The sequence below is a fragment of the Carassius auratus genome, chromosome 28 (assembly GCF_003368295.1).
Source record: "Carassius auratus strain Wakin chromosome 28, ASM336829v1, whole genome shotgun sequence".
Classification (NCBI taxonomy): Eukaryota; Metazoa; Chordata; class Actinopteri; order Cypriniformes; family Cyprinidae; genus Carassius; species Carassius auratus.
In genome coordinates, this window is record NC_039270.1 from 14339445 (window position 1) to 14367261 (window position 27817).

Genomic DNA, 27817 nt, shown 5'->3' on the forward strand with positions numbered 1-27817 from the left:
TCTTTTTTTCCTGATAAAAATAAGAAATTTCAATCCATTTCAATCTGATGATAGCATTTTTTAAATAATACTGACAGAGTTATTAAATGTATTTTTTAATAACTATGGGAACAGCAGTTATGCCTTAATTTCACACTTAAACATGTAATGAATAAAGGTTTTGATTAAAGAAGAAAAAATATTTAAAGATGCAGTCTGCAACTTTTTGTGCGTTGATAATGTACCAAATTTATATAACAAGCAAGTACATCACAAATCCATTTTCCAAACTGTGTGTGTATCTTCTCCTGAATCATCAGAGTACACACGTTTTTATATCGAGGCTATTTTAGACTGTTCTGGTGGGAAGTGCTGCGTAGGACTCGTCATAGACATAAACAGAGAGAAGCAGCAGAGGCTACAGTGTTCTTCCACGAGACACATGCAGTTCTGTTTATTAACCGCAAGAGCAGCTTATTGAGTATAATGTTAAATCAGCCAAGAGAAGACACCCATTTTACAAAAAATGCACTTTATTTATTTATTCAGCGACTAGAAAGTGATGATTCTTTACAAAACACTGAGGTAAGAGCGAGGTAAAGCTGAAGGCAAAAGAAAAGATCGTCGTCCGTCACCAACCAAAACGGGAGACGAGCTTCTCCTGATCGTCTAAATCCTTCTGCACTTTCTTCCTCATGTAAAAGATGGGGCAGTCTCGACTGAAAAAGAAAGGAAACAAAACGATGGTTTTATTCACTGGTATATTCACTAACAAAACTAATGCTACTCCAGAGATTATTTGCTATATTGTCTAGCTGTAGTGTGTAAATACCTGGTACACAGCACTTCTTCATGCAGTGACCCTTGACAGCGCTGGCACTGAGTCCACAGACGAGAGAATTTCTCCTCCAGAGTCGACAGATGAGCGATCTAAAGGACACAGACCAGTGATCTTCAGCCCCAATCATGAAGACAAGTTTACTATGATTTGTACATATATAAACACAAAACACACCTCTTTCTGATAAAGCTCCGACTCTCTCTTTTTGCAGAAGTCACATACAGCCACTGTAGAGTGGAAAACAGTACGTACATCAGTTTTGTGATTTGTGGTACTTCTGAGACCTAAACACACACACACACACACACACACCTAATACATACCATCTGTTTTGAGCACAGCTCGGCAGCCAATGCATGTGCTTCGTTTCTGAGCAAAAGCCATGAGACCACCAACTCTCGATGTCAAGACCGTCTTACAGCGCGTGTGATCGCCCTCTGAAACAACACAGAAAAAGCAGAAGGATTCGTTTTTTTACTGTAGTTTGCAGTTTTTTTGGAATTTGGAACACAAAGCAACATAAACCTCTTTCTATTATGAAGTTTGAGCTTGAATCAGACTGAAAAATCCTTCACCGAACAAAATCACTGGATTGGCCAGAAGGGGAAAACTGCATTAATGTCTGACTCACTTAAAGTAAGCTCACACATTTACTGTTGTTTGGGGAATTTTTTGCAGTCCTTTCAATAGGAATCCATGTGACTGGAAAGTTTGTATGAAGGCCAAACATTTTCCCAGACAGTGGGTTCAAGTGGGTCACAGAGAGCTGCTTTGTTTGAAAGGGACTACGGTTTTATTCTTTGCTACACTATTTAAAAAAAGAACAAATACAATTTTTTGCACACAAAATTTCACCTGAATGAAAAACACCTTTGATGAAACGGTCATTACTTTGACTGATGTCTAACTTGAAATGAAGCAAGAACTGCTCAGAGTATTATTACTGGCATACATCAACAGAGAGAAGTCTATTGTTTCACAAGACATCTTTATGAAACATAAGGTTAAAAAAGATCCAAAATAAAACATGAAAGCATATTCCACAACAGGATCTATAACACAAAGATCATTTTAATTTCACACCGTCTTCAAAGCTTAATAGACGATACTCACTCAGCAACACACTCTCAGCTTTGCTCTCGCCCAGTATGGGTTCAAAGATGCGCAGTAAAGGTTTGGACAGCTGCTGCTCCAGGTAGTACTGTGTGTCTATAGGGATGTTGTTCTCCAGCACATAGATGGGGTCCTGAGAGGTAGAACTCCACATAAATAACTACAGTACAGGAAGTCTGCCACATAAAACAATGCAATACACAACACTGACCTCTGACTTCATATATGCTGCCACTCCCTTCGCTGCTTTGATGATGACGTACGGGACTCGATCTCCGAGGTTTGGAGCGCTACCGGCATCACGCTTCCGCATCCTAAAACCAACATTCGTGACCAGTGTTTATGTGCTCAAGTGAACTACTTGCATACCAGAATTTGTCATCTAAACATTTCTTGAAATAAGCAGCTGCAATCGTTTCGGAACGTTCTAATTTTAGAATTGAACTCCATGTTATTGAGGTGGCAACATTCATTTGAAGAAAAAAAAGAAACACACACAAATGTCTACGATAACATCCTAAACTGTAAAATGACCAGAAAAACATGTTAAAAGATTTAAACCGTTTAAAAGATTTAAACCGTTTAAATAATACAAATTATGACCAAAATAAACAAGTGTTAATTTAGAATCACTAATGTACTATTAGTTTGTTAATATTTACATTTTTAATCCTTTGCATTCTTGTCATTTTGATCAGTTTTTTATATAATAAATTATATTATAACTATTTTATAAAATAAACTTCTATTATAAACAAAAAACGTTTTCATTTATCAATTTGGTTTTAGTTATTCTAGTATTTCTAGGTAAACTGAAAAATGAGAAATGTTACCTCAACAGCTGGCTGAAGGAAACGTTTATTTAAATTGTATTTAATTTTCATTCATGTTTTGCTTCAAATAACAAATTGTTTTCTAATGGTTTTAGTTTTAGCCAACAAACCCTGCACTGAACAAAAACGGCCATCTAAATTAAAATGCTAATATTCCTCTCTGACAGTAGGTGGCGCTTATGGAAAAGCAAAAATACAGAGGTTACCATGATTATCCCTGTGCACAAAGCAGCTGTAACGTCACACAGAGGTATCCAATCTAAATCTTTCTATACGCAGTTCCCTTCAGATTATCACAAATAAAAACTCTGCTAACAGTCCAGATAATAAAAACAAACACGCACCTCTCTGCTAGCTCGACGTGGGCCTGTTTGCCGGCATACTCCTGTGCGGTGCGTGTGAGCTCTTTAGTTATGACCAGCTGACTGATGTCAATGCGGTTGCACAGAAGGTCAGAGATCACCTCTTTAGCATGAGCTACCGCTCCATCAGGGTCTCTGAAACACAAAACACATCGTCATGCCATGTGAATTAATATGTGTATAGGATATATCTAAGGTATGCTGCAACCCCAACATAAACAAAGATGGCTTTTGTTAAAGCTTGTAGAGTCACGTCTTCACTCGGTGCGTCACCATGGCGTATCCGAGTACATGAGGGTTTTCCAGAGCCGGACAGTAACGGAGTACATTTACTTGAGTACAGTACTTAAGTACAATTTTGAGGGATCTGTACTTTACTCAAGTATCATTTTTGGGGAGTACTCATGACTTTACAAATCCATGTTTGCTATTTTAACGACGGAAAAACAGTCCAAATGTACTCTTGATACTCAAGTGCATTTAAAAACAAGTACTTCAGTACTTTTACTTAAGTAGACAACTGACTGTATTACTTTTACTTGAGTAAAATTTAGCAAGGGGTATCTGTACTTCTACTCAAGTAATGATGCGGTGTACTCGGTCCGCCTCTGGGGTTTTCTGAGTGTGTCAATGTTTGTACCTGTCAATGAGGATGTTTTGGAGGCATGTGTTGATAAGGTTGGCCACTAGAGGGCAGTTGTCTCGTCTGACCGTCTCAATTCCTTTGCAGTCCATCTTATCATGATGTTCAGCATTAGAAGAGAAATACAAGCCGGCGTAACGCTTCTTATTGATCAGCAGATATGGGTAATACACCTGAAAAAGTGCGAAAAAGAGATTATTAAGGCTTCTTGGGAATAATACACAGATGGATTCTGCTGTGAAATCTTGGGAGTTATTTCAAGTACCTTCTCGAACTCTAATTTGATTGGTGGAACGAAGTGGGAGGAAACCCAATCGGCAGCCTCCTTTCCCAGATTCATTGCTTCCTGCACTGTGGCCACGCCTAGTTTCACCATCACAGAGTCAGTGTCTCCATACACCACCTGAAACACATTTGACTTGCATCACTGCATGTTTTATTGCAAGGTGAAACACGTTCATGTGATTAAATACCTTTGCATCTGCCTGGTAGCCATTGGAGATTGTGTATCTTGATTCCACAAGCTGTTTGGTCTGTTCAATCATCTGCCTACCAAAGCCAGTGACGCTCTGCAGATAAAGAGAAAACCACAGCCTCTTAAAGCATCTCTGTTGGAAACCATCTGAGGGTATTTGTCCATGTGTGAGTGCTGGAACTGACCTGAGAGATCTCCAGACAGGGCAGCTTGCCCACCTGAGCCCCGGTGAACCCGTACACAGAGTTAGCACTGATCTTCAAAGCCAACTGCCTTCCGTCCAGCACCTGCTTTTTAAAGGGGTCTGTCTCTTTCTTCAGCTCTGCCTTCGCCCTACAGGCACACCAAACAGTCAAATATTATATTAAAGGGTTAGTTCACCCAAAAATGAGAATTCTGTCATTAATTACTCAAGTCTCATGTCGTTCCAAACCCATAAGACCTTTGTTATTAGTAGCTTTCTGTGCCTTGAATGTGTCAGTTGCATTGTTGTCTATGGAGGGTCAGAAAGCTCTCGAATTTCATCAAAAATATCTTAATTTGTGTTCTGAAGATACAGGTTTGGAATACATTTTTGGCTTAACTATCCATTTAAAGTATATAAATACAGAAGACACAAATTTGTGGGGCAAAAATAATACATTTTTAATTACACTAGACCATTTATCGTCAGGAGTGAGTAGTTTATCAATCTCCATTTCTTTTAATTGTTGAACTCACCTTTTCCTGGCACTCAGCAGGTTTTCCAGGATCTCAGGGAGAAGGCCCTTCCTCACAGAGCTCTTCACAAACAGATCTCCTGTCGGGGTCTTGATGAAATCTTCTGGAGTCAGACTAAAAATACATAGAGAAAAAAAAAACGTGAAAAAAATAAATAAATATCAAAATATTTTACATAACACACACACACATATACTTCTCTCACCCGAGTTTGTCAACCTGGTTTTTCTGCAGGAGAGTAGTGTAACATAAATTATGAGCCATCATGATGGAGGGATACAGTGAGGAGAAATCCAGAGTCGCTATAGGAATACTGTAATACCTGGAAACACACACAGTTTCCACACTGTGAACCAACTACAAAGCAAATCATCTGCAAAATCTAAATGTTGCCTCAACTGTCCCACCTTATTATTGCACTTTTACATTACATAATACAACAAGATACTAGTTAAGGTCTTTTTTATTAGCTATCAGAAAGAAAAGACCGCAAGAATCTGTTGTCAGCCACTAGAAAAGTCTTTGGAATGTACAAAGTCTTTTTTTTATGCACAATGTTTTCTGATTTGAGAGTGAAAATCTGATCACAAAGGAAGCGGGTACGAACCCTTTCTCTGGTTCTATGACAGTGGCTCCAGTGTAGTCCTCTCCGGTCTCTGTCCTCACCACTGGCATCACCAGATCCTGCTTCATAGCCTAGAAGCAAGCCATTGAAAACACACTGAAGCATAATGTTGGCTAGCTTTGTTATATTAACACGTGTTACAAAGAGAGCAGACCTGTCTCAGGAGCTGTGAAACCACTTTAATCTGCTGTCCACGAGAGAGCAGGTATGTCAGGGGCACCCCGGTAACTCTGGCCATTTCCATGTAATTAATGACGCACATTAACTTCTGCAGCAAGCGCAGGGGCAGATATGCATCCTTCAGACAGTACACAGCCAAACGCCTGCGGGTCTGCTCATTCCCATTCTAATCGGAAAAGAAAAATACAAATAAAACAAGAGAACGGAAAGACAGGTTTTATCTGTTTTAGATGTAGTTGAGGGATCTGATTGGCTATAAGAATAGGACCGAGCTCTGATTGGCTGCACCTGTAGGTCTGTGATGATAGAATGCTGCACATCCTCCTTCTGCTCCTGCAGAAAATGGAAACTGACGGCGTTCAGTGTGTAAGAGCGTAGTTTATAATCCCTCAGCAACACCTACAACACAGAGAAAACTTGGTGAGTCACAGCATGTGCAGTCATGTTTCAATATCACGCCACAGTTTGAGAGTTTAAGTGTGCGTACCTGTAGTAGGTCAAACTGCACACGTCCCTCCATATTGACAATTTTGTTCTCTCTGCGGCCCATCTGTTTGCTCTGGAAGGTAGAGTCTCTCAGGACCGATTTACAGCCCCACACACGGCCCAGATACGGGAACAAACTCACCTACAGAGAGAAAATAGTGGCTCACAATACCATTCACTTGCCTGAATTCTAATATAAAACCTTCTGACATGCAACACCACTTATCTACTGGGTTTATGTTCACTTTCCATCACAAAACACAAACATACAAAGAGATAAAAATAAATAAATCTTAGTAAAAAAAAAAAAAACAGGTTACCTTTAAGGTTGCAGCTCTGTTGAGGAGGTACGGAAGGTCAAAGTTCTGGATATTGTAGCCAGTGATGATGTCAGGATCCACTGTCCTTACAAACTCAGCCCAGCTCTGAGACAATCACACATATACATCATCATTATTATTGCACATGTAAGCATTTGGGTGTTAGTATAGTTGTGAGACTCTGTGCGTTATGTACCTGCAGAAGCAGTTTCTCTTGAGTAAAGCAGAGAATCTGGGAGCCCACGATACTGGCACAGCTCTGTAAGGTGAAGACCGTCCGGATAAACGGCTCCTTCTCTCCCTGACGCTGCACCATAGAGGCGATCTGAATCACAGGATCAATCTCTGGCTCCGGAAACACACCTGTAACACACACAAACAGTTCAGTTATAGAAGTCATAAAACCCAGTTTGGTAGAAATATAGTTGGGTGTAAAGTATAACATTAGTTTTCTGACTACAATAATATACTAAAGTATATTAATTGGTTATATAACATTTTCAATAGCATAAAATGAGTTTTTAGATGATTTGATTCCGGGGAAAAAAGCATTATTTAACACTAAAATGTATTAAAATGTTTTTGTAAATAAATATAAAAAATACATTTGATTGTTAAAATTCATATATTATCTAAAACGATAAAAATGTGACCTTGTGGCCTGCTAAAGGGTGACGATACTGATACCAAAGTTTCCACCAGAAATACTGCGGTCCAACACAATCAGTGTGTCAGATTCACAACTTCGTACACAACTTTCAACCACATGGTTTTATGGGCTACCACTAAAACAAACACATCAAACGTAGAATAAGCTAAACTAAAAGAGCCTAAACAAAAATCTGCACACCTTTTCTTCCTGCACACTCAATATCAAAGCTGAGGACTCTGAGAGGAGCGATCCTCTGCCACTCTCCTTCAGCTGGATGACTGATCAAGTGATTCCAGGCCACATCCACCTCGTACTGACACAGCGACGCCTGAGAGAAACACAATTAAAGACACACCACATGAGTGTGGCAGTTCAGTACCCATTTCCATCACTCTAATGCCGTAATTGACTGCTCTTCGGTTTATACCTTTCCTGGATATTTTGAGTCCGTCTGTCCTACGCCCCTCTCCTCCCTCAGCCTGTACTTTCCTTTAGGAAGCTCAATCCAGCAGCAACCGACCACATCACTGTCCACCATGAACCTGCCATCACACACACACACACAGCAAATCTCACATGCTTTATCGGGTCGAGCAAACAATGTCCACCAGACATCACCAGTTTCAGAAACGTTCAAACACACACCTGATCTCAAAGTCAATGTTGGCTTCATAGGCCTGGTAGCTCTGGGTGGCAAAGGTGGCAAATTTAAAACCCTGCTCCAGAAGACGCTTCGCCGGGGCAATCAGACGCGGCATTGCCATGGTGATGCGCAGGAAATCAAGAGGTTTGTTTCCATGATAGTGATACATGCCTTAGCACAAATAGAGAAAAGTCAGTCAGCTATAGCACATCACAAAAACAGTTTCACTTGAAATACTTAAAAAGATGTTTCCAGTTAAGATTGTTACTTTGAAAGCAAGAAACATAAAAAAACGAATTACTATTAACTAAAATATGCATACTTTTATTCAACAGGATGCATTAAATTGACCAAAAGTGACAGTAATGACATTTCTAATGTTAAAAATATTTATATTTCATATAAATGCTGTTCTTTCAAACTTTCTATTCATCAAAGAATAATGAAAAAACAAATGGTTTCATGAAAAAAAAAAAAAGCAGCACCACCGTTTCCAACACTGTTTCCAGCATATTACAATAATTACTGAAGCATGCGACACTGAACACTTGAGCAGTGTTGGGGGTAACGCATTACAAGTAACGCGACATACATAATCAGATTAGCGTATTTTCAAGTAACTAGTAAAGTAATGCAGTTACTTTTTTCCCATTTATTGACTGACATATTGGGAGAAATCAGAATTACAGAGGCGTTGTGTGCGCTGTGTGATTATGATGTAGTATTGCTGAAGAGTGTTAAACATTCTTCTCCTGTGTTCTACTCTACAGACGTGAATTTACTTTTCCTTCAGCCTGAGTTTTATTTATTACACTTTTTGGTGTGAAAGGGCTTTACATTTGCTAGAAGTAGAACTTCTTACATTAAAAACAATCAAGCTCTGCTCATATTTAAAAAGTAACGTGAAAGTAATGCAAAAGTAACATAACGCATTACTTTCCATAAAAAGTAACAAAGTAATGTAATTAGTTACTTTTCAGGGAGTAAGGCAATATTGTAAAGCATTACTTTTAAAAGTAACTTTCCCCAACACTGCACTTGAGTAAGGTATTAAAATAAAAAAAAAACAGTTATTTAAAATTATTTTAAAAATGTTAGAACTTGAATTGAAACAAACAAAAAAATAAAAAAAATAATAAAAATAATAACTGACCCCAAACTTTTGAGTGGTAGTGTATACACACAAAAACTTACACTAAAATGACTTACTTTCCTTCTTGGTGATGTCCACTGCCAGAACAGTGACTGCTATATTGTCTTTATTGGACCGCATATCCTTTAATACAGCAGAGTTCAGCTCTCTCTGAAACTCAGCCAAGTGTGCATTTGTAAAACCTGAGAGAGACACAGACAAACCACTGAAATCATGAAAAATGTGTTTAATACATCTCAATGACACTGAGCAGATTCCTGTAATTGGCAGCTCACCGTGGGGGGCTGGAACATAGAAATACGGGGCGAATCCATGAACATGGCAGCACACGCTATTTCCACTGTCCGTCACACCAAACATGCGCACTATGGGCACTTTGCCCTGTACCTGCCCAGGCATTCCTGCTACCGCAGATCCTAAACACCGGACAACAACACACTGAGGGAAAGGCCTAGATTATGGATTTCTATGTGTGCATTTGACAGTGCATGTGTGTCTCACCCAAGTAGTAATCCAGGTCTATCTGCTGGAAAATGAGTGTGTCTGAGTTTGGTTGTAGAGGAGGTGCATGAGGTCGTTTCCAACGTGGATTAAGATCAGTAGAGAATAATTCACCTGAGCGAAAGAGGGCAGATCATGTATGCATGTTTTTAAGTATGCATATGTAAGAAAGTAGTTCAATTTTTTTTTCTTTACGATAATTATGGGATTTGCTTAATTTTTCTTTTTGTTTTGTACTGTAACTGGATTAATATTAATATATAACTGTATTAATATGTTGTTGTTTTAGTGTGTGAAATAATAAATGCAGTTTAATTGATTACAAAGAAACACAAAACACACTTACCCACTGGAACAACATCATGACCTGCTTGCCCCTCCCCTGACTCCGCCTCCATTTCCATTTCATCAAATAGAGCGAGTTCCTCTTCAAACTGGGAGGGACTATCCTCCCAGTCTGTGTTCATTTTCCCCTTCTTGGCCTGTGAAGCCCCACCCACTGCAGGGCCTCCAATGCGCCTTTTAAATTCCATTTTGAAGCAGCCCTGCAAAAACAATATCAGCTTTTTATTACCAAATCAAACACTTACAAACACCCACTTCGATCGTGCCAACTGAATGTGTGTGGAGCACAGTAAGGGGTTAAAGCTGCAGTCCTTAAATTTTGCCTCTTTGTCACCATCTATGTTTGAATACCTGGAATTCCAGTTCCTTGTGTTATTTTATTCCATGAGTGGGTTGTCTGCCACGCTTTGTTCTGACCAACTGAGGAAAAAAGTCCTTTCAATAAATCGCTGAACCAATTTAATCTAACGATAGATTAGCTCATATCACATCAAACCCTGCAAACTATTATTATCATTATACTTTATTCTCAAATTGTTCAGTGTTAACAGCATCAACATTGCGTGACTATGAGTATAGTGTGTATTAGCACATAGATTTCAATTTATGTACAGTCTAATCTGTAATTGTAACATCATTTGAATTTCATATTAAGAAATTCATTTAACCCAAACAGCAAACTATGTTCCCATCGAACTGGTTGTCTTTAAATTACACATCTTGTGTAAACCCAGGCTTATCTGTAATCAGAAGCACATTTAATTCACATGTGTTTCATATAATCTTTTTTGATTACAATCCACCATTAAAATGATTTTTGACATTTAATTATTCCAGCTGGTGTGCGACGATCCGTCACCTGCAGGATCCTTACATGCCATAGCCTAATAGCCAGGACCTCTTAATGTTTACAGATGTGACATAATGACGCAGTGCCATGCTCGAATTTCCGGCGAAAACCTACCCGAACCACTCAAATTAGGAAACATTATTATAAATTAACTGTTGTGAATCTGAAAGAAGTAATGAGATAGTTTCCAACACTGGCTGGTTGTGTACTTGCTTAAATATTGATTCTGGATCATTTTAACGCAAAAAAGTAACGGACTGCAGCTTTAAGAAAATATGTGTATAAATAAATAAAGGGATCTTTCAAAATTAGCTGCTTAATTGTTTCTTCATAGGTTTATTAAGTTTGACAGACACGTGGTGTATAAAACAGTAGTGATCTGTAAGCTTTCACTAGTCCTACTTGAAACTATTTAGAAGCTATTGTTTTTGATGATCTGGGCATCTTTAGTTTGGGTCAACATCATTATTGTTTTATGCACAATTAGCAATGTTTTGTTTAACAAGCAACATACACAAAGCAACGTTAAAGTTTAACTTATGAACACAAGTAACGTTAACGTTATACTTTCAATTATAATTAATCTCAACGGATAATTCAGCAATCAAAATAAACATTTTTTTCAGCAACAGACCGATCGCATAAACTAGATTTATGCATGATTGCATGATTATTAAATGCTATACTAGGAGAACAGGACAAACAAGAAACTTAACACAACATGTTAGCAACATGCAAACAACAAAGAGAGGCAGAAAACGCATGCTACACTGCAAAATGAGCTGCATCAGGCAATGCAATATATCATGATGAACTCTAGCCACTGAACAAATGCATAATCTTTCACCTTTTATTCCAGTTCGATCGCTATTACTCCGCATATGTACTTCAAAAATCTCCCGCCACTTCGCAGTGTTGAGTGTCAGTTTCCACCGGTTCTGAGCAACATCCGTTTTCCCGGTAAAATTGCGTAGGGCCCACGAAGGACTCCAATTGGTCTATATGCAGGAAGTGAATCGCTTGTGTATGGATGACGATTATAGCCATGTTGAGAAGGTCGTGTTTGAGAAGCGCGATAAAGAAATAAAAAAACTGTTTTAATAAATGAATAGATCAAATGGGAGTCAAAATTATAAGCCACAAAATAAACTTAAAATGTTAATGCAACCAAATAGCTCTTTGTACTTTTTCCCATATTTATCTAGATATTTATTGGAAATACTTGATGATGCTTTCATACCTGATTATGAAATGGTTGAATATTACATTCCATTTGATAAAAAAAATAATATATAAATAATATGTCGTACATGATAATTACTACAAATATTTACTTCTTTTTTATACCATGGAAGTCATTAAAAATATTTATATATATTTAGCATGACAAACAACAAGCTCTATTCTACACTGCTCAAAACTTGGTGGCAAATCCTTTAAATATGAAAACTTTACAGACTGTAAGTCAGAACAGCCATCATTGTAGTCTTCTCTCCCAGGAACAGGAAACAGTCATCTAAAATGCGTTGCACACATCTGAATATCTGTGTTATGCAAATCTTAATTCAAATCTTTCACATTGTAACGGGGGCATGTTTAAATGAGGCATTTTAGCAGGGTGTGGACAAGTCTTAATTTTTATTTAATGGGTCATATGATAATTATGTGGTGTATTTGGTGTGACAGAATATGTTGACATGGTTCGCTTATTTTTCAAATACTATACATTATTGTAGGTCCTATATGTCCCGCCTTTCTCAAAAGTGTGTGGTTTTCTACAAAGTCCCTCCTTCCAACAAGCGTAATCTGCTCTGATTGGCCAGTTGACCCAGTGCATTGTGATTGGCCGAACACTGCAAGCACTTGTTGCAAATGTTACGCCCCTCTCTATAATCACTAGCTTTATCTTTCAAAGTAAATGTAAAGACCATTGGTTCAAGCCCAGAAGGGGAACAGAGTCAGGTCACAGACACAGTGATGAAGCTTGTATGTGTTTGCATTACACATTTTCTCTCTCTCTCTCTCTCTCTCTCTCTCTCTCTCTCACACACACACACACACAAAACTCTGCATTTGAACAGTCAATAGCAAATACTTAATTTCAATTATGTAAATGAAACCTGAGGTATGAGTGGTAATGATGTATCCCTCTGATTGGTTTCCTTGCTGTAATGGCTGCCAGTCTGATAGAGTGAGATTAGAAAGGGGATGTGGGTTTTAAGCTTCATTGGGGTCATCAGGTGGGCACCCTCCTTCTCTGGTGTTTCAATAATAAGCCCACAACATCTCCAGAGGGCTCATCGGCAGCACCTGGCATCCCACCTTGTGTCCCCTCTGCTTTCACCCTTACAAGTGTTATAGGTGACTTTGATGATTCTCTCCTTTTCACCCATAGCCATCGACTTGCTGCTTCCGCTGCACCTGCGAGGGCTTTGATGGTTTGACGTAGCGTTTGGCCTTGCACTCCCAATTCCTTAAGCAGCCTGATGGTTGACTTGCCCACCAAACCCTCTGCAGCTGATTTCCACTGGGCAAACCTTGGCTTTCCATCCGCCTTGCTCAGCCTCAGCTGCCAGTTCGGTGTACTTAAGTCTCTTGCGCTCAAATGCCTCCTCTACAGCAGCCTCCCAAGGAACGGTAAATTCTATGATGTACACAATGTGGATTAAGAAGGACCAGAGCACAAGGACTGGTCTGAGGTTCGTTATGGTGATTTTTGAAGGGAAGCAGAGCCTTGGTTCAGATCTGCCTCCAACTTCCAATCCCAAGCCCCTGCAAACTGGCTGATGTCCGATGGTATATGGGCTTTAGCTGTCTTTCCACCTTCTTGGATGAACCCACTTGCAAATGAAGGATGGACTGATGTAGGAGGCAGGGCATTACTCTTTATATGTCTAACCTCCAAGGTAGCAAAACATACTTTCAGTAGCTGATTTCAAGAAGGTATAACTGCAGACCGGAGCTCTCCAAAATGTGGCATGAACTTAAAAATTGGGCAGAACCTCCAAAATGGGATGGAGTCTCCTTTCACAAAGACTTTCACAATTGGCTGTGGGTTTAGCCAATTGTTACTGACTTACATTTAAAAATAAAACTTTATAAGTTAAACATTGTTTCTAGTTCATCTAAAATAAAATATGCTATAAATAAATGTTCTCCATGAGAGCAGAGCCCAAGGCTCAAGGCCAGTGGTGTTCGGACCCAAGTTTGAACCTCTGCTTCATGATGTAACCGGGAATCACTCAGGAGCCTATGGGAAAGATTTTACTCTATCGTGTTATTCCAAGCAACAGGGCCGTCTAGCGGCACGAAATTCACAGGCGAGGAGGGTGATGCTTGGTGTAACTAAAAAGGTGCCATTGTCCGGTGAGTCTCATATTGCATAATCTTATAAACTGTTTATCTCCTGAACTGCAACTTTCTTTACCATACTTTTCAGCACCAATCCCGCCATTCAGTCAATTTCAATGGTTAAGGCAAGGTGTGGGGTAGGTTTAGGGGTAAGCATTTTTTTATGCATAGTGTAGGAAACACTTCAGCTGACACAACAATAAAAACTTCAGAATCAGCTGTGGGGCGGAGTTTGCACTCAAGTGGATTGGGGGAAAAATTGTGCATGTGTCTCAGGCACCTGTCTCTCAATGGGAGGAAGCCATGCCCTATTTTGGAGCTCCTACCCAGTTTTGGAGTTCCCGCCCCTATTTGGAGATCTTCAGGCTGCAGTTATACCCTTCTCGTTGATTTAGAAGTGTCAAAACGTTATATATATCTATATATTAGTAATAGGCATTGCTAAGAACTTCCTTTGGACAACTTTAAAGGTGATTTTCTCAATATTTGGATTTTTTTAACTCCCAGATTTTCAAATAGTTGTATTTCGGCAAAATATTGTCCTATATCCCAACAATCCATATACATCAATGGAATAAATTATATAATAATGATGTATAAATCTCTATAAACAAAGACCCTAATGACTGTATTTATGGTCTAGGATCACACGTCTATAAACACATATATAAAATAAATCTTCATCGAGACATAACTTAAAAATCTGTAATATATGTACTGTACATGCATACATAGTATGTGGTTATACTGATTAAGGAAGTAGTTAGTTTCTGAGGGTGTGCCGCTATTGTAAAATGCGCAAAAAACCGCAAAAGCCAGCGGCTTAATTTCCCTTCGAGCTGCAAGAGGAAAATAACGGACAATGCAATGTTTTCCTCAATATTCTGTTTATCCAATCAAATTCTTCATACAGGTAAACGCCTATCTCTTTTGGGTGAGGAGAAGACGCTGCTCATTCGTTAACCGAGAGATCAAGGAGGAGGAGTCGACGTCCGATAAGACATGCCCACACGTTATTACATACCCTGTCGCGTGCGAGCTGTCACCCTGACGGACAACCAAACAGTCCTATAATACAAGGCTGATTTGCGCAGGAGCCCCGCCCACTGTCAGTTCATCCTCCTGGTGATTGACTCCAGCAGATGTGAGGCTTGCGCCGCTGAGCGAGGACGAGACGCTACCGCAGGGTGAGTGCGTAACCTACTGCTTTTGTGTGGTGTCAGTCTGAAATGACCTATCCGTGTGTTTTAAAACCCGTAGAGAAACGTTATCGTCCATTTGCAAAGCCCGTGATTCCTGGCAAGCGCAGTGCTCTTCGGTCAAACCGGGTGGTCAAACCCACTTTTGCGCTCGACTGACCAGTTCGTCCTTCCTCAAGCGTACAGAGGAAAAGCTTTTTTGATTGTGTGCACACCCGTATATATATTTTTATTATTATGTCCAGGAAACGCTTTACTTGTTCTGTTGTTATGGTGTCTGTGACGTTCTGTGTTTGACTGTTCCTGTCGGCGCGCACGTACGCGCTTCTGCCTATGAGAGAGCAAGCGGGAGAGACACTATCATATACTGCGTCTCAATTATGAATGACAGCTCACTAACACTCACAACTCACTACAATAATACCCAGGGGCTCAATAATTCACCTAGGCACTGTTTGAAGGTTAGTTTGTGTTGCATGGAGGACCTTTACGTACCGTTATGTCATTCATGAAGCCTCTCTGGGTTTATAGGGACTAACGTTACAAGCCTCGTCTCTCAATCACTTTGTCTTTCTCGTAAAACAGGCCTCTTGTTACTCAAGGTATGTTGTAAGTGGAGGGTGTGTAAGTGATGGTTGAATGAATACATGATTTTGTGATGTAAACAAGGTAATTCCCAAACTTGAAGTGAAGGGACAATGTATTTGTAGACATCTAAACCCATGATATGATTTAGACATGCACTTACTCATCGTACTAAAGAAGCTTTATCTAATGTGTTTGTGTGTAAATCCGAGAAAGGAAGAGCCAATGAGTAATACTGGAAGATGAGTCACTTTGATTAATTTCTTTTGAAATAATTTTGTGTCATGAGAGAATGAGGAAGTGTGTTTGTGTGTGAGGTGTTTGCTTGAAGGTCATATACTGATGTAGATGGCTTTTGACAGTGGTTCATCATGTAAGGTTCACACTTTTGTGATGGATGTAAGCTAGGCCTACATATTAGTTCAATACAAATGAGACTTGATAATGAGATTGGTATCATTGTTATATTTTATTACCAGCATGCCACTGGCACGCAGTTTGTCGGTCACCTCCCTGTCCGGCCTGGAGGAATGGGACGAAGAGTTCGATCGGGAGGATGCAGTCCTGTTTGAGATCGCATGGGAGGTAGCAAATAAAGGTGTGTAATAAAGGCATGTTTCTTTTCTTGGAAATTAGGTTTCGTTGCTAATGTGTCATCATAGACATTTACACTCATACGTTCAAAGATACCTACACTAACATTCATGTTTGGGGTTTGTAAGATTTTTTAAATGTTTTTTAAAGAAGTCTGTTAGAGAATGCTCATCGAGGCTGCATTTATTTCATTAAATGTTTCAAAATTCGGAAATGAATGTCATAACTGTTCATAACAATGAATGAGTTCTATTTTAAAATGCAATTTAATTATGTGATGGGACAGCTGTATTTTCGGCATCATTACTCCAGTCTTCAGTGTCACATGATCCTTCAGAAATCATTCTGATATGATGATTTGATGTTCAAGAAATATGCAATATTATTCTCCGTATTAAAAACTGTTGTGCTGATAGTTCACCCAAAAAATGAACATTTTATGTTTATCTGCTTACCCCCGGGGCATCCAAGAGGTAGGTGACTTTGTTTCTTCAGAAGAACACAAACAGAGATTTTTAAGTCAAACCGTTGCAGTCGATCACTCTTATAATAGAAGTAGATGGGAATCACGGCTAAAAGATACAAAGAAACAAAAACAAAAAACATAAACAAAACCAAATTAAACCCTGCGGCTCGTGACGATACATTGATGTGTGAAGACACAAAACAATCATTCTGTGCAAGAAACTGAATAGTATTTATATAGTTTTTTTTTTTACCTCTGATTCAAGCGATCGGCAACCTAACTCGCGTGAAGCCAAAAAGGAAGTGACTTAAACTGCAATTCATCGACTGGCCACTTGAGGATGGCTGCAAAAGGGAGTCAGTCTCATAGACCCCCCATGTTAAAATGCAACTTTACAGCAGGAAAAAACATGTTTACAAGCTGGTTAAAAAAATATTTTGGTCTATATAGCAGATTTTACCCTTCATGACAACTGTGAGTTTTTATTTTTATTTTTTATAACTCATCTGTTTCAATTATATTGAGCCTTAAAGTTCTGCATAATTAAGGGAATGGCCACTAGAGTGACAGGTGGATCATTTGAACGAATGTTTTAGGTGAACGAATCATTCTTTCTGAACGAATCTTTTAGGTGAACGAATCGTTCTCGTTCATGTAATCCACTGATTTATATTTCTCATTCACTGAAATTCCACCCTCCACAGTGGCTTGGCGCTATTAGCAGCGCATGTGAATATCAATGCACCGGGTGGCTCTGTGTGAACTGTTTCATCCTGTCAAAGAATTAATCATCCTCAAGCCAATAGTCTTCTAGTATGAGATGTAACGGAGCATGTGATTGTGGAATATAGTGAACGAATACACCCTTCACTGAATGAGTTTCGTTTGAGTCTGAACGAGATTGAGAGATCTTCTTGTTCGTGAATGAGTTAAAGGAACTGGTACATCTCGTTCATGAACGAAATGAATGAGAGTATACAGGGTCAGTCGGCCATTTAGCATGTAAATCTTTATCAACAATCAGCAGATGCAAAGCGCAGTTATAGGTACGCTTGTTTTCATATTTAGCATACAGAACATAACTCCACGTTTAATCCCCGATTTATTAATGTGAATATATTATTTATATATATATATATATATATATATATATATATATATATATATATATATATATATATATATATATATATATATATATATATATATATATGAACTGTCTGACCAAACAATTAAAATGTTAATTATGCAAGAAAACCTGCTGCTTTTTTCATATGAACAACTTATTTAGACTATTTAATGTGATTATGCTCACATTTTAATAAAGCCAAATAAGTTTTTGTAACAAGTAAATATGTTCGTTGACTTCGGGTAAGACATTACACATAAGACACTCTTTTTCGCCACTTGCTGGCATATTTGTGTAATATGACGAAATGTTCACTGAACGAATCAGTGAACTACCATATTTTTCGGACTATAAGTCACACTTTTTTCATAGCTTGGCTGGTCCTGCGACTTGTAGTCAGGAGCGACTTATTTATCAAAACTAATTTGACATGAACCGAGAGAAAACATTACTGTCTCCAGCCGCGAGAGGGAGCTACTGTAGCCTACACTGAGAACATAGAGCGCCCTCTCGCGGCTGTAGATGGTAATTTTTCTCCTGGTTCTTGGGTCTAAATAAATAAAACTTATAGTCCAGTGCGACTTATATGTTTTTTCCTCGTCATGACGAATTTTTGGACTGATGTGACTTCTTCTCAGGTGCGACCGAATGGACTGAAAATGAACTAATCTCTTAAAAGAATCAACAGTTCCACCACTAGTGTCCTCCTGAGGTGTCGTCGTCTTCTTGCTTTATGGCGGTTTGCAGACTTATACACAGGGGGGCAGGGTTTCATATTTTATTGAAGCAGCCCTGGGCGCAACCATTGGCTAGCGGACACCCACCTGCTGTTAGCATTCCATTGACTCCCATTCATTTTGGCATCACTTTGACAGTGAATAACTTTACATCTGAGGCGTTTAAAGACTCCATTTGTCCATTAATTATTTCTAAAGAAACACGAAAATGTTTAAAAGGCTCCATTACCTTGTATCTTACTTTATGGTCCCATAGAGGCAGTTTTTTGTAAAAAATAGGCTAATGATTGCGTCATAACCTGCAACTCTCTGTCGCACAGAGAAATTACTGTATGGACAGGTGGAGAAGCTTGCAGACAATCTTTTACTGTCTATGAGGCAATCGGGGGGACGTGGAGGCATGAAGTCAAGGGAGATAATTAATCAAAATACTTCCAAAATTTGCTCCTGTTCACGCTCGCCTTCTCTTGGAATGGACTGAGGCTTGGGTCAAGGCATCAAGAGCCACCACACACAGACGTGTCGAGGAATTTGCTGAGCCACAGACGACATCAGAGGCGTCTTACCTGGGGCGAAGGAGAAGAGCTGGACTGTTGCCCAGTGGTCCAAAGTCCTCTTTTCAGATGAGAGCAAGTTTTGTATTTTATTTGAAAACCAAGGTCCTAGAGTTTAGAGGAAGGGTGAAGAAGCTTATAGCCCACACACATAGCCCTTCAGCTCATCTGCAAAAAATACAGATGAGCTGATGGCCACTGCCAAAGAAACCTGGACTTCCATACTACCTCAGCAGTGCCACAAACTGATCACCTTCATGCCACGCCGAATCGAGGCAGTAATTAAAGCAAAAGGAGCCCTGACCAAGTATTGAGTACATGTACAGTAAATGAACATACTTTCCAGAAGGCCAACAATTCGCTAAAATTCTTTTTTATTGGTCTTATGAAGTGTTCTAATTTGTGGAGATATTAATTTTTTTTGGTAAATGTGAGCCAAAATCATCACAATTAAAAGAACCTAAGACTGAAACTACTTCAGTCTGTGTACATTGAAGTTTCACAATTTGAGTTAAATTATTGAAATAAACTTTTCCACGACATTCTAATTTACTGAGATGCACCTGTAATGTAAGTATTAACCTACAGTAAAATGTATTAAAAAAACATGATAAAAACAATGTATTATTAATCCTAATTATTTTGACTTCATGAGAGTTAAGTTGAACATAGTCTACAATCATCTGCAGTTTTGGAAAGGAGAAACTAGACACTGTTGTTGTTGTCACAACACAAAAACCTATACTCCACATGACTCAACCGCCAAGCATTCACCGATATGGTATCCACATACTCTGGGGTGCATTAGTCATGTGACTCTGGTGTTGGTATTTGCTGCACTCTGTGAATATTATATATTCATGACAGCTAGATTAGATAAAGGTCAGGAAGGTCGAGTTCAAAGGCCTGGGTGGCCTTCTCTTTCCTGGACCTAAACATCTTTTAAAGGTTAACTAATCACTCTCATTTTGTGGCAGTTGGTGGCATTTACACAGTGATCCAGACCAAGGCACGTCTGACCTGCGAGGAATGGGGTGAGAACTACTTTCTGGTGGGCCCGTATATGGAGTCCAGTGTCAGGACGCAAGTGGAGCTGATCGAACCCTGCAATGCGGCACTCAGGAGAACCATTGATAAAATGAACAGCAGTGGGTGCAAGGTATACACATTCACACACTTCAATGAATATTGAAAAAGAAAGACAGTTTCTAGCTGTAGGTTTGTTCACCTCTCGTTTATCCACACACACACACACCACACAGCCTGATTTAATCTGCTCTTATCCACAGTGAAACCCTAAACCTTCATTCTGGAGAGTGTTTGTATCACATGTCTCTAGTGTGTGTCTGTGTGTGTGTGTGTGTCTGCTTTAAAGGCTATGTCAGTGTCCAACAGCCACACTGAGGTCTATTTCAGTTCTTTGAGGAAATTTCCTCTGAGAGATGCTGTGTAAATTGGTGCCCGAGTTATTGCAGAGTCACTTTGTGGTCAACATGAACAGAAACGAGTTTGAAAAAATCAAAGCCACACATCCAGGTTTTTCTTAGAAAGTATTAACTGAAAATGTTTGCTAGCTTGTCCAAGTGGCTTCATCTGTAGTTGATACACTGTGGTGTCTTCAGACTAACAAACCAGGAGTTGCATTCTCAATAGTTTGAATTGTGATCATTGAAAAAATTTAGGTGAAATTGTATGAAGATCGTGTCAATATGTGCAACCTCAGTTTTCAGAATGCTATTTCTGTTGAATGGTATCATGTTAAATCTCTAGCAGTGAAAAAGCTTCTAATTTCCTTCCTTCCTCTGCTTTCTTCTCTAGGTATATTTTGGTCGATGGCTGATTGAAGGCTCTCCATATGTGATTCTGCTAGATGTGGGCTTCACGGCCTGGTCTCTGGACCGCTGGAAGGCTGAACTCTGGGAGAATTGCAGTATTGGTGTGCCCTGGTTCGATAGAGAGGCTAACGACGCCATTCTCTTTGGCTTCCTCACCGCATGGCTACTGGGAGAGGTGTGCAGTTTTGTTTTAGTATTATGTATGTACTGTTGTAATATTTTGAAATGCCTTTTATTTTTGTATTTTCAGTTTTAAAAAAAATCAATTGTAGTTTGTTTTGTCCTTTTGTTGTTTAATATATTTCTATTAAGCTTTGATTTTTAGTTGTAGTAATTAAATGATTTATTTCATTTTACGATTTTCATCTAAAATTTATATTAGGCTTCATCTCAGCTTTATTTTAATTTATAACAACTTTTTAAGAGTTTTAATTTTAGTTAACAATGGCAACATGGGATGTGTAAATGTGCATGTTATTTTTCCAACAAAGCTCAATGGGGGATAAAAAGTTGTAGTTATTCAATAGTAAATATTAAATGCATGCCCCCCCCCCCCACACACACATACACAGAAAGTTGTGGAATCTTATGAATTATAATTAGCATATGTTTGAATACGTTTCAGTTTGCAGCTCAGTGTGACGAACCTCCTCACATCGTAGCTCATTTTCACGAGTGGCTGGCTGGTCTGGGGCTCGTCTTATGCAGGCAGCGTCAGTTACCTGTAGCCACCATCTTCACCACACATGCCACACTGCTTGGCCGATACCTGTGTGCCGGGAACGTTGACTTCTACAACAACCTTGCTCAGGTTTGTGTGAGAGAATGTGTTTTTGTAGATATATGATGTATATTAACCCGCACCTCCTCGCCAGATAGAATCAGATTTCTTTAGAAAACTTTCACTGTTTTTTTTTTTTAACCACATTTTGGTTTGACACCCAGATTATGCTCTAATTGGATAAACAGATAGAGTTCATGGAGTTAATTTCAAGAGAGCTTCCTGAAGTGTCTGTGGTTATTTCTCCATGCGTAGTTTAATTTGGATAAAGAGGCAGGTGACAGGCAGATCTATCACCGGTACTGTCTGGAGCGTGCAGCGGTGCGCTGTGCACACGTCTTCACCACCGTCTCTCAGATCACCGCCGTAGAGGCCGAGCACTTACTGAAGCGGAAACCAGGTGATTTAAGTTCCTGCTTCTACTGTTTTCTCTACATCCTAATGGCAACAAAATACTGTCATGAATACAGGCTTCTTTTCATTATTACTTGCTTCCTGATTTGGTTCAGAACTGGACTTCTGCCAGGAAGCTGCTGCTTTTGTATTTGGTCTGTTTGCTAAAGATACCCCCGTCCATCTTTCTCTGTCAGATATTGTGACTCCGAACGGCCTGAACGTGAAGAAGTTCTCAGCCATGCACGAGTTCCAGAACCTCCACGCTCAGAGTAAAGCGCGCATCCAGGAGTTTGTCAGAGGCCATTTCTATGGGTCAGAGCTCAAAAGAAAATCCTCATGCAATCCTATTATACACTCCCTGCTGTTCAAACGTTTTGGATAAGAGTTTTAATAGTCTCTTCTGCTCATCAGGGCTTCATTTGTTTAATCAAATAAACATAAAAAAATATTGTGAAATATTATAAAAAAATGTATAAATAGCAATTCTCTATTTTAAATTTGAATTTATTCATGTGATTAAAAGCTGAATTTTCATCAGCCATTAATCCAGTCTTAAGTGTCACATGATCCTTCAGAAATCATTCTGATATGTTGATTTGATACTCCGTTAATATCAGCATTGAACACTGTTGTGCTGCCTAATATTTTTTTGGAACCTTTGATACTTCTTCTTTTTTTAAGTAAAAAGTAAAAAAAAGAAAAGAAAGAAAAACAGCATTTTTTGAAATGTGTATATATTTTCTAACAATATAAGTTTTTACTATCACATCCTTGCTGAATAAAAATATTAGTTACTTTCAAAAAAAAAAAAAGTACTTACCCCAGACTGTTGAACGGTGGTGTATATTGTAACGAAGGATTTCTATTTTGAATAAATGCTGTTCTTTTCAACTTTTTATTCATCAAAGAATCCTAAAAAAAGTATCACCGATTTCCAACATTGATTATAATCAGCATGAAGAATGATTTCTGAAGGATCATGTGACACTGACGACTGGACTAATGATGCTGAAAATACAGCTTTGCATCACAGGAATAAAAAATTATATGTGACCCTGGACCACAAAAACAGTCGCTGGGGTATATTTGCAGCAATACCCAAAAAAACATTGTATGGGTCAAAATTATACATTTTTCTTTTATGCCAAAAATCATTAGGATATTAAGTAAGGATCATGTTCCGTGAAAATATTTCCTACCGTAAATATATAAACGCTTAATTTTTGATCAGTAATATGCTTTGATAAGAACAACATTTGGACAAGTTTAAAGGTGATTTTCTCAATATTATTTTTTTGCACCCTCAGATTCCAGCTTTATAATAATTGTAACTCAGATGATGTTTAAATCTCAATTTTGAAAAGTTAAGACTGGTTTTGTGGGCCAGGGTCACACATTTAAAGTAAAACTGTTATTTTATATTGTATTAGTATTCCACAGTATAATTGTTTTTTTTTGTTTGTTTTTTTTTCTCTGTATTTTTAATCAAATGAATGCAGCAAAAGAGACATCTTTAAAAAGATTGAAAATTTTACTGATCCCAAATTTCTCTTCTCGTCTTGTGTGCAGGCATTTAGATTTTAACCTTGACAAGACAGTGTTTCTCTTCATTGCTGGACGCTATGAATTCTCAAATAAAGGAGCTGATATCTTTCTTGAGGCATTGGCCAGACTTAATTACCTGCTGAGGGTCAGTATTTGTGTTTTAGGATGTATCTGCATTCGATAAGTCACAATATGAACACAAAATGTTGTAAGGATGAAAGTTTAAATTCGATGTTGATTTGAAACAAGATTCTTGTATGTCCAGGTGAATCACAGCGATGTGACCGTAATAGCATTCTTCATCATGCCTGCTCGTACCAACAACTTCAACGTGGAGACCCTGAAGGGCCAAGCCGTACGGAAACAGCTCTGGTAACCATGAAAACTGCACTGTGAGGACTGCTAACCTGAATGACACGGTTTAGCTCCGCCTACTCGCTTAATATAAACAACCAAGTTCAACCAGGTTGTGTTGAAAGCAGATTTATTTTACAGTGAATTATGTACTGTTAAAGTATTGATTCATATTTTGAATTGGCTTTTATTATTTATTTTAATATTAATTGAAGTTTTGTGAAATGTATATTAGTTTGTTTTTAAAAATATTATTTATAAAAAAAAAAATGTTTCACTAATTTTAGAACTTTTTTTTTTTTTTTTTTGTCAACTTATTTTCAGTTATTTGCCAGGTTTTTAAGTATCTCCTCTAATAAATATTTTCAGGATTTTATTTTATTTTATTTTTTATATTAAACGAATGAAAACTATTTTTGATCTTTTTTGTTGTTTTAGGTTTAATTAACAATAACAACACTGGCCTAGAGCATCCTAACACAACTACCTGTTTTCTTTAGCCATTCTGCAGTGAATGATGGATATGTGATTTAGTTATTTTTCATATATTCATTTATTTATTTAGTTTTACTTTAATAGTTACAACACTGGATGTGTGATGATGTAGAAAGGAATTTTATTAGTTTATTCATTAATTCATATTTATTTATGTATTTTTGTTTAATAAACAGTAGTCCTAATGTCGCCTGATTGAAATTTTTCCCCAAAATTGTAGCTTTGTCTCAGGGACTGTTGAAGCAGTGAATGTATGATGTTGTGACATTGCATCTTTGTCGTTTTGTCAGGGACACTGCTCATACTGTGAAGGAGCGCTTTGGGAAGAAACTCTACGAATCACTTTTAGTGTGAGTTGGTTTTTGTGTTTCAACTGTATTCGGTCGTCTCTTCTGAGGAGTGACAGACAGTGCTCTCTTTCTCAATGTTAGAGGGAAGCTGCCTGATGTGTCTAAGATGTTAGATAAAGAGGACTTCACCATGATGAAACGTGCCATCTTCGCCACCCAGCGCCAGTGCCTGCCCCCCGTCTGCAGTCACAACATGCTGGAGGACAGCAGTGACCCCATCCTCAACTGCATCCGCCGTATCGGCCTCTTTAACACCGCTCAGGACAGAGTCAAGGCATACACACACAAACCATACACTATAATGGATGTTTTCACAGTTATTAATACTTAATGCACCTCTAATGCCTCATATTCTTCTGCTAGGTGGTCTTCCATCCAGAGTTTCTCTCCTCCACTTCTCCTCTCCTGCCGATGGACTACGAGGAGTTTGTGAGAGGCTGCCATCTTGGAGTATTTCCATCCTACTATGAGCCCTGGGGATACACACCAGGTAAAACTACCCACACTCCCTGTATGTGTGTATGTATATATCTGTGTCTGTGTGTGTGTGTGTGTGTGTGTGTATGTATATATATATATATATATTATATATAAATGCATGCATATATACACACACACACACACACACACATACACATATATATATATATATATATATATATATATATATATGTATGTATGTATGTGTGTGTGTATAAGTTTGGTCAGTAATGTGGTAAAAAACATTTTACAATAATTAGTTTAGTTACAATAATTTTCTTTTTTTTTCAGAATAGATGTGTTATATTTATCAAAGTGAGCGCAAATACATCACTTTTTTTCTATAGTTTTGACATTGAGAATAAGAAATGAGCACCAAAATTCTTGAGCACCAAATCAGCATGTGAGAATAATTTCTGAATGATCATTTGATATTTTAAAAAGATATTATTTTACAGTATTGCTGTATTTTAAAATAAAATAAATGCAGCCTTGGTGAGCATAAAGAGTCTTCTTTTCAAAAACGTGAAACGGACTTACTGACCCCAAACTTTTGAATGATAGTTTGTGAGCTCTGTATTAAAAACATCCACTCAACACAATGCACACATCTTTTTTTTTTTTTTTAAGCTGAGTGTACAGTGATGGGTATCCCGTCGGTCTCCACTAACCTGTCTGGGTTTGGCTGTTTCATGGAGGAGCACATTGCTGACCCGTCAGCTTATGGTGAGAGTTGTACATATACACTGGAAATAATGAACAGCAGTTACAAGATTTTCTTTTTTTTTTAGTTTGAATCTGCTTTATTTAGTTTCATTGTGTAATGTACATTTTTCAGGTATCTATATTCTGGATCGGCGGTACCGTGGGGTGGATGAGTCCTGCAATCAGCTGACGTCTTTCCTGTTTCAGTTCTGTCAGCAGAGCCGCAGGCAGAGGATCATTCAGAGGAACCGAACAGAGCGCCTCAGTGACCTGCTAGATTGGAGATATTTGGGCAGGGTCAGATACCACACACACACACACACACACACACACACACACACACACACACAAAACACACAGTGAAATGCTTTTCTGACCACCAAAGAACCAAGCTGTGTCCAGTTAACTTCCTGTATCAAAACTAACAGGTTGTTAAGGTTATTGTTCATGAACTAATATATCATATTTCTGATTCTTAGTATTACGTATCTGCCCGTCATATGGCTTTAGCGAAAGCTTTCCCGGACACATTCATCTATGAGCCTCAAGAACCCACTTCGGTAAGTTAAAATGATGAAGACAAGATTTTAAATAGTTTGAAATGTATTTTTTATTGTAATAAAAGTGTGAAGTTAATTGATCTAGACCAGTGATTCCCACCAGGGCCCACTAGATTCAGCATCATTGTTTTTGTTCATCTCCTCAACGTGTTTTTCCTTTGAAAACCCTGGATTTGAGATTTTGAAAATGTGATATATAATCACATTTACATGAATAAAGTCTTATTTCCATGCTAATTTTAATGTTTAAGGAAGTTATATTTACTTATGCCAAGCTTAAAAAAAAAAAAAAAAAAAATCTGTCAAAAAAGAGAACCTCCGACTGCTCTGGACAGCTGTCTAAAAACTAGACGTAAATATTTGTTGACATTTATTCTCTCATTTACATCATTCAGGCCACAGGCTTCCGTTACCCACGGCCCGCCTCAGTGCCCCCGTCTCCCGCCCACTCGCTTCACTCGTCTCCTCATCACAGTGAGGCTGAGGAAGAAGAGGAACCATATGATGAAGATCTGGAGGCAGAGAAAGACCGGGTCAACATCCGCCAACCTTTAATCATGCCGAACCGGAACAAGAATCAGACAGTTGATCTTCCTGAGAAAAACTAAAACACACACATACATGCATACCCTACACACTCTGTAGCTTATACTATAAGGCACTTACATACACTGTGACACACACACACACACACATACGCATTAACAATCCCATAAAAGTGAAAGTAAATCCTGCAAACAGTATGTCTGTCTGCATGTTGGTATTCTGAAGAGAAATAAATAAGATATTTCAGTATTTGGTGAGCCATATGTGATTAAGACTTTCTGTTGAAAGATTTCTCTGGTGTCTTTCATAGGAAGCCTAGTAAAAAAAAACAACAACAGAGGGCAAAATATTAAATAGTAGCTAGAGCTATGCAAATGACAATTCATATGGATTCATACCAAATTGTCATCTAGCTGTTTGCCACTGACGTTCAG

The 27817-nt window shown here is 38.4% G+C and overlaps 2 protein-coding genes across 4 annotated transcripts; one reads left to right on the forward strand and one right to left on the reverse strand.

Annotated features, from left to right (window-relative positions):
• Positions 1 to 494: 494 nt before the first annotated feature.
• pold1 (polymerase (DNA directed), delta 1, catalytic subunit) lies at positions 495 to 11681 on the reverse strand. Of its 2 annotated transcripts, XM_026208054.1 has the most exons (28): positions 11569 to 11638; positions 10223 to 10291; positions 9873 to 10071; positions 9527 to 9640; positions 9301 to 9441; positions 9082 to 9207; positions 7875 to 8043; positions 7657 to 7771; positions 7428 to 7557; positions 6774 to 6940; positions 6578 to 6682; positions 6259 to 6399; positions 6060 to 6170; positions 5746 to 5937; positions 5574 to 5662; positions 5172 to 5288; positions 4967 to 5080; positions 4432 to 4579; positions 4245 to 4340; positions 4037 to 4174; positions 3769 to 3944; positions 3111 to 3263; positions 2145 to 2247; positions 1934 to 2066; positions 1144 to 1257; positions 995 to 1047; positions 812 to 909; positions 495 to 698 (listed from the first exon to the last, which is right to left on the reverse strand). In XM_026208054.1, the coding sequence occupies exons 3-28, from the start codon at positions 10057 to 10059 to the stop codon at positions 611 to 613; spliced, it is 3318 nt and encodes a 1105-aa protein (XP_026063839.1). In that variant the 5' UTR covers positions 10060 to 10071; positions 10223 to 10291; positions 11569 to 11638; the 3' UTR covers positions 495 to 610. The 2 variants fall into 2 exon arrangements, with proteins under 2 accessions (XP_026063839.1, XP_026063838.1); XM_026208053.1 differs by lacking the exon at positions 10223 to 10291 and having other exon boundaries at positions 11569 to 11681.
• A 3433-nt stretch (positions 11682 to 15114) lies between these two features.
• Positions 15115 to 27775, forward strand: gys1 (glycogen synthase 1 (muscle)). 2 transcript variants are annotated; one of them, XM_026208056.1, is made up of 17 exons: positions 15115 to 15259; positions 16336 to 16454; positions 20314 to 20495; positions 21155 to 21346; positions 21797 to 21982; positions 22208 to 22352; positions 22543 to 22660; positions 23918 to 24038; positions 24159 to 24265; positions 25033 to 25092; positions 25174 to 25366; positions 25456 to 25582; positions 26203 to 26298; positions 26411 to 26574; positions 26757 to 26837; positions 27233 to 27469; positions 27522 to 27775. In XM_026208056.1, exons 2-16 carry the CDS (start codon positions 16337 to 16339, stop codon positions 27443 to 27445), a joined length of 2103 nt encoding a protein of 700 aa, XP_026063841.1. In that variant the 5' UTR covers positions 15115 to 15259; position 16336; the 3' UTR covers positions 27446 to 27469; positions 27522 to 27775. The 2 variants fall into 2 exon arrangements, with proteins under 2 accessions (XP_026063841.1, XP_026063840.1); XM_026208055.1 differs by having other exon boundaries at positions 27233 to 27775.
• The last annotated feature ends 42 nt before the right edge of the window (positions 27776 to 27817 follow it).

Coding starts and splice junctions, on each gene's coding strand:
- gys1 (XM_026208055.1), top strand. CDS start 16,337: ATGCCACTGGCACGCAGTTTGTCGGTCACCTCCCTGTCCGGCCTGGAG. Junction 22,661..23,917: donor GTCAGAGGCCATTTCTATGG/GTCAGAGCTCAA, acceptor TCTTGTGTGCAG/GCATTTAGATTTTAACCTTG. Junction 26,838..27,232: donor AGCCTCAAGAACCCACTTCG/GTAAGTTAAAAT, acceptor TACATCATTCAG/GCCACAGGCTTCCGTTACCC.
- pold1 (XM_026208053.1), bottom strand. CDS start 10,059: ATGGAATTTAAAAGGCGCATTGGAGGCCCTGCAGTGGGTGGGGCTTCA. Junction 2,067..2,144: donor CAGCATATATGAAGTCAGAG/GTCAGTGTTGTG, acceptor TCTACCTCTCAG/GACCCCATCTATGTGCTGGA. Junction 910..994: donor CGGAGCTTTATCAGAAAGAG/GTGTGTTTTGTG, acceptor TGTGTCCTTTAG/ATCGCTCATCTGTCGACTCT.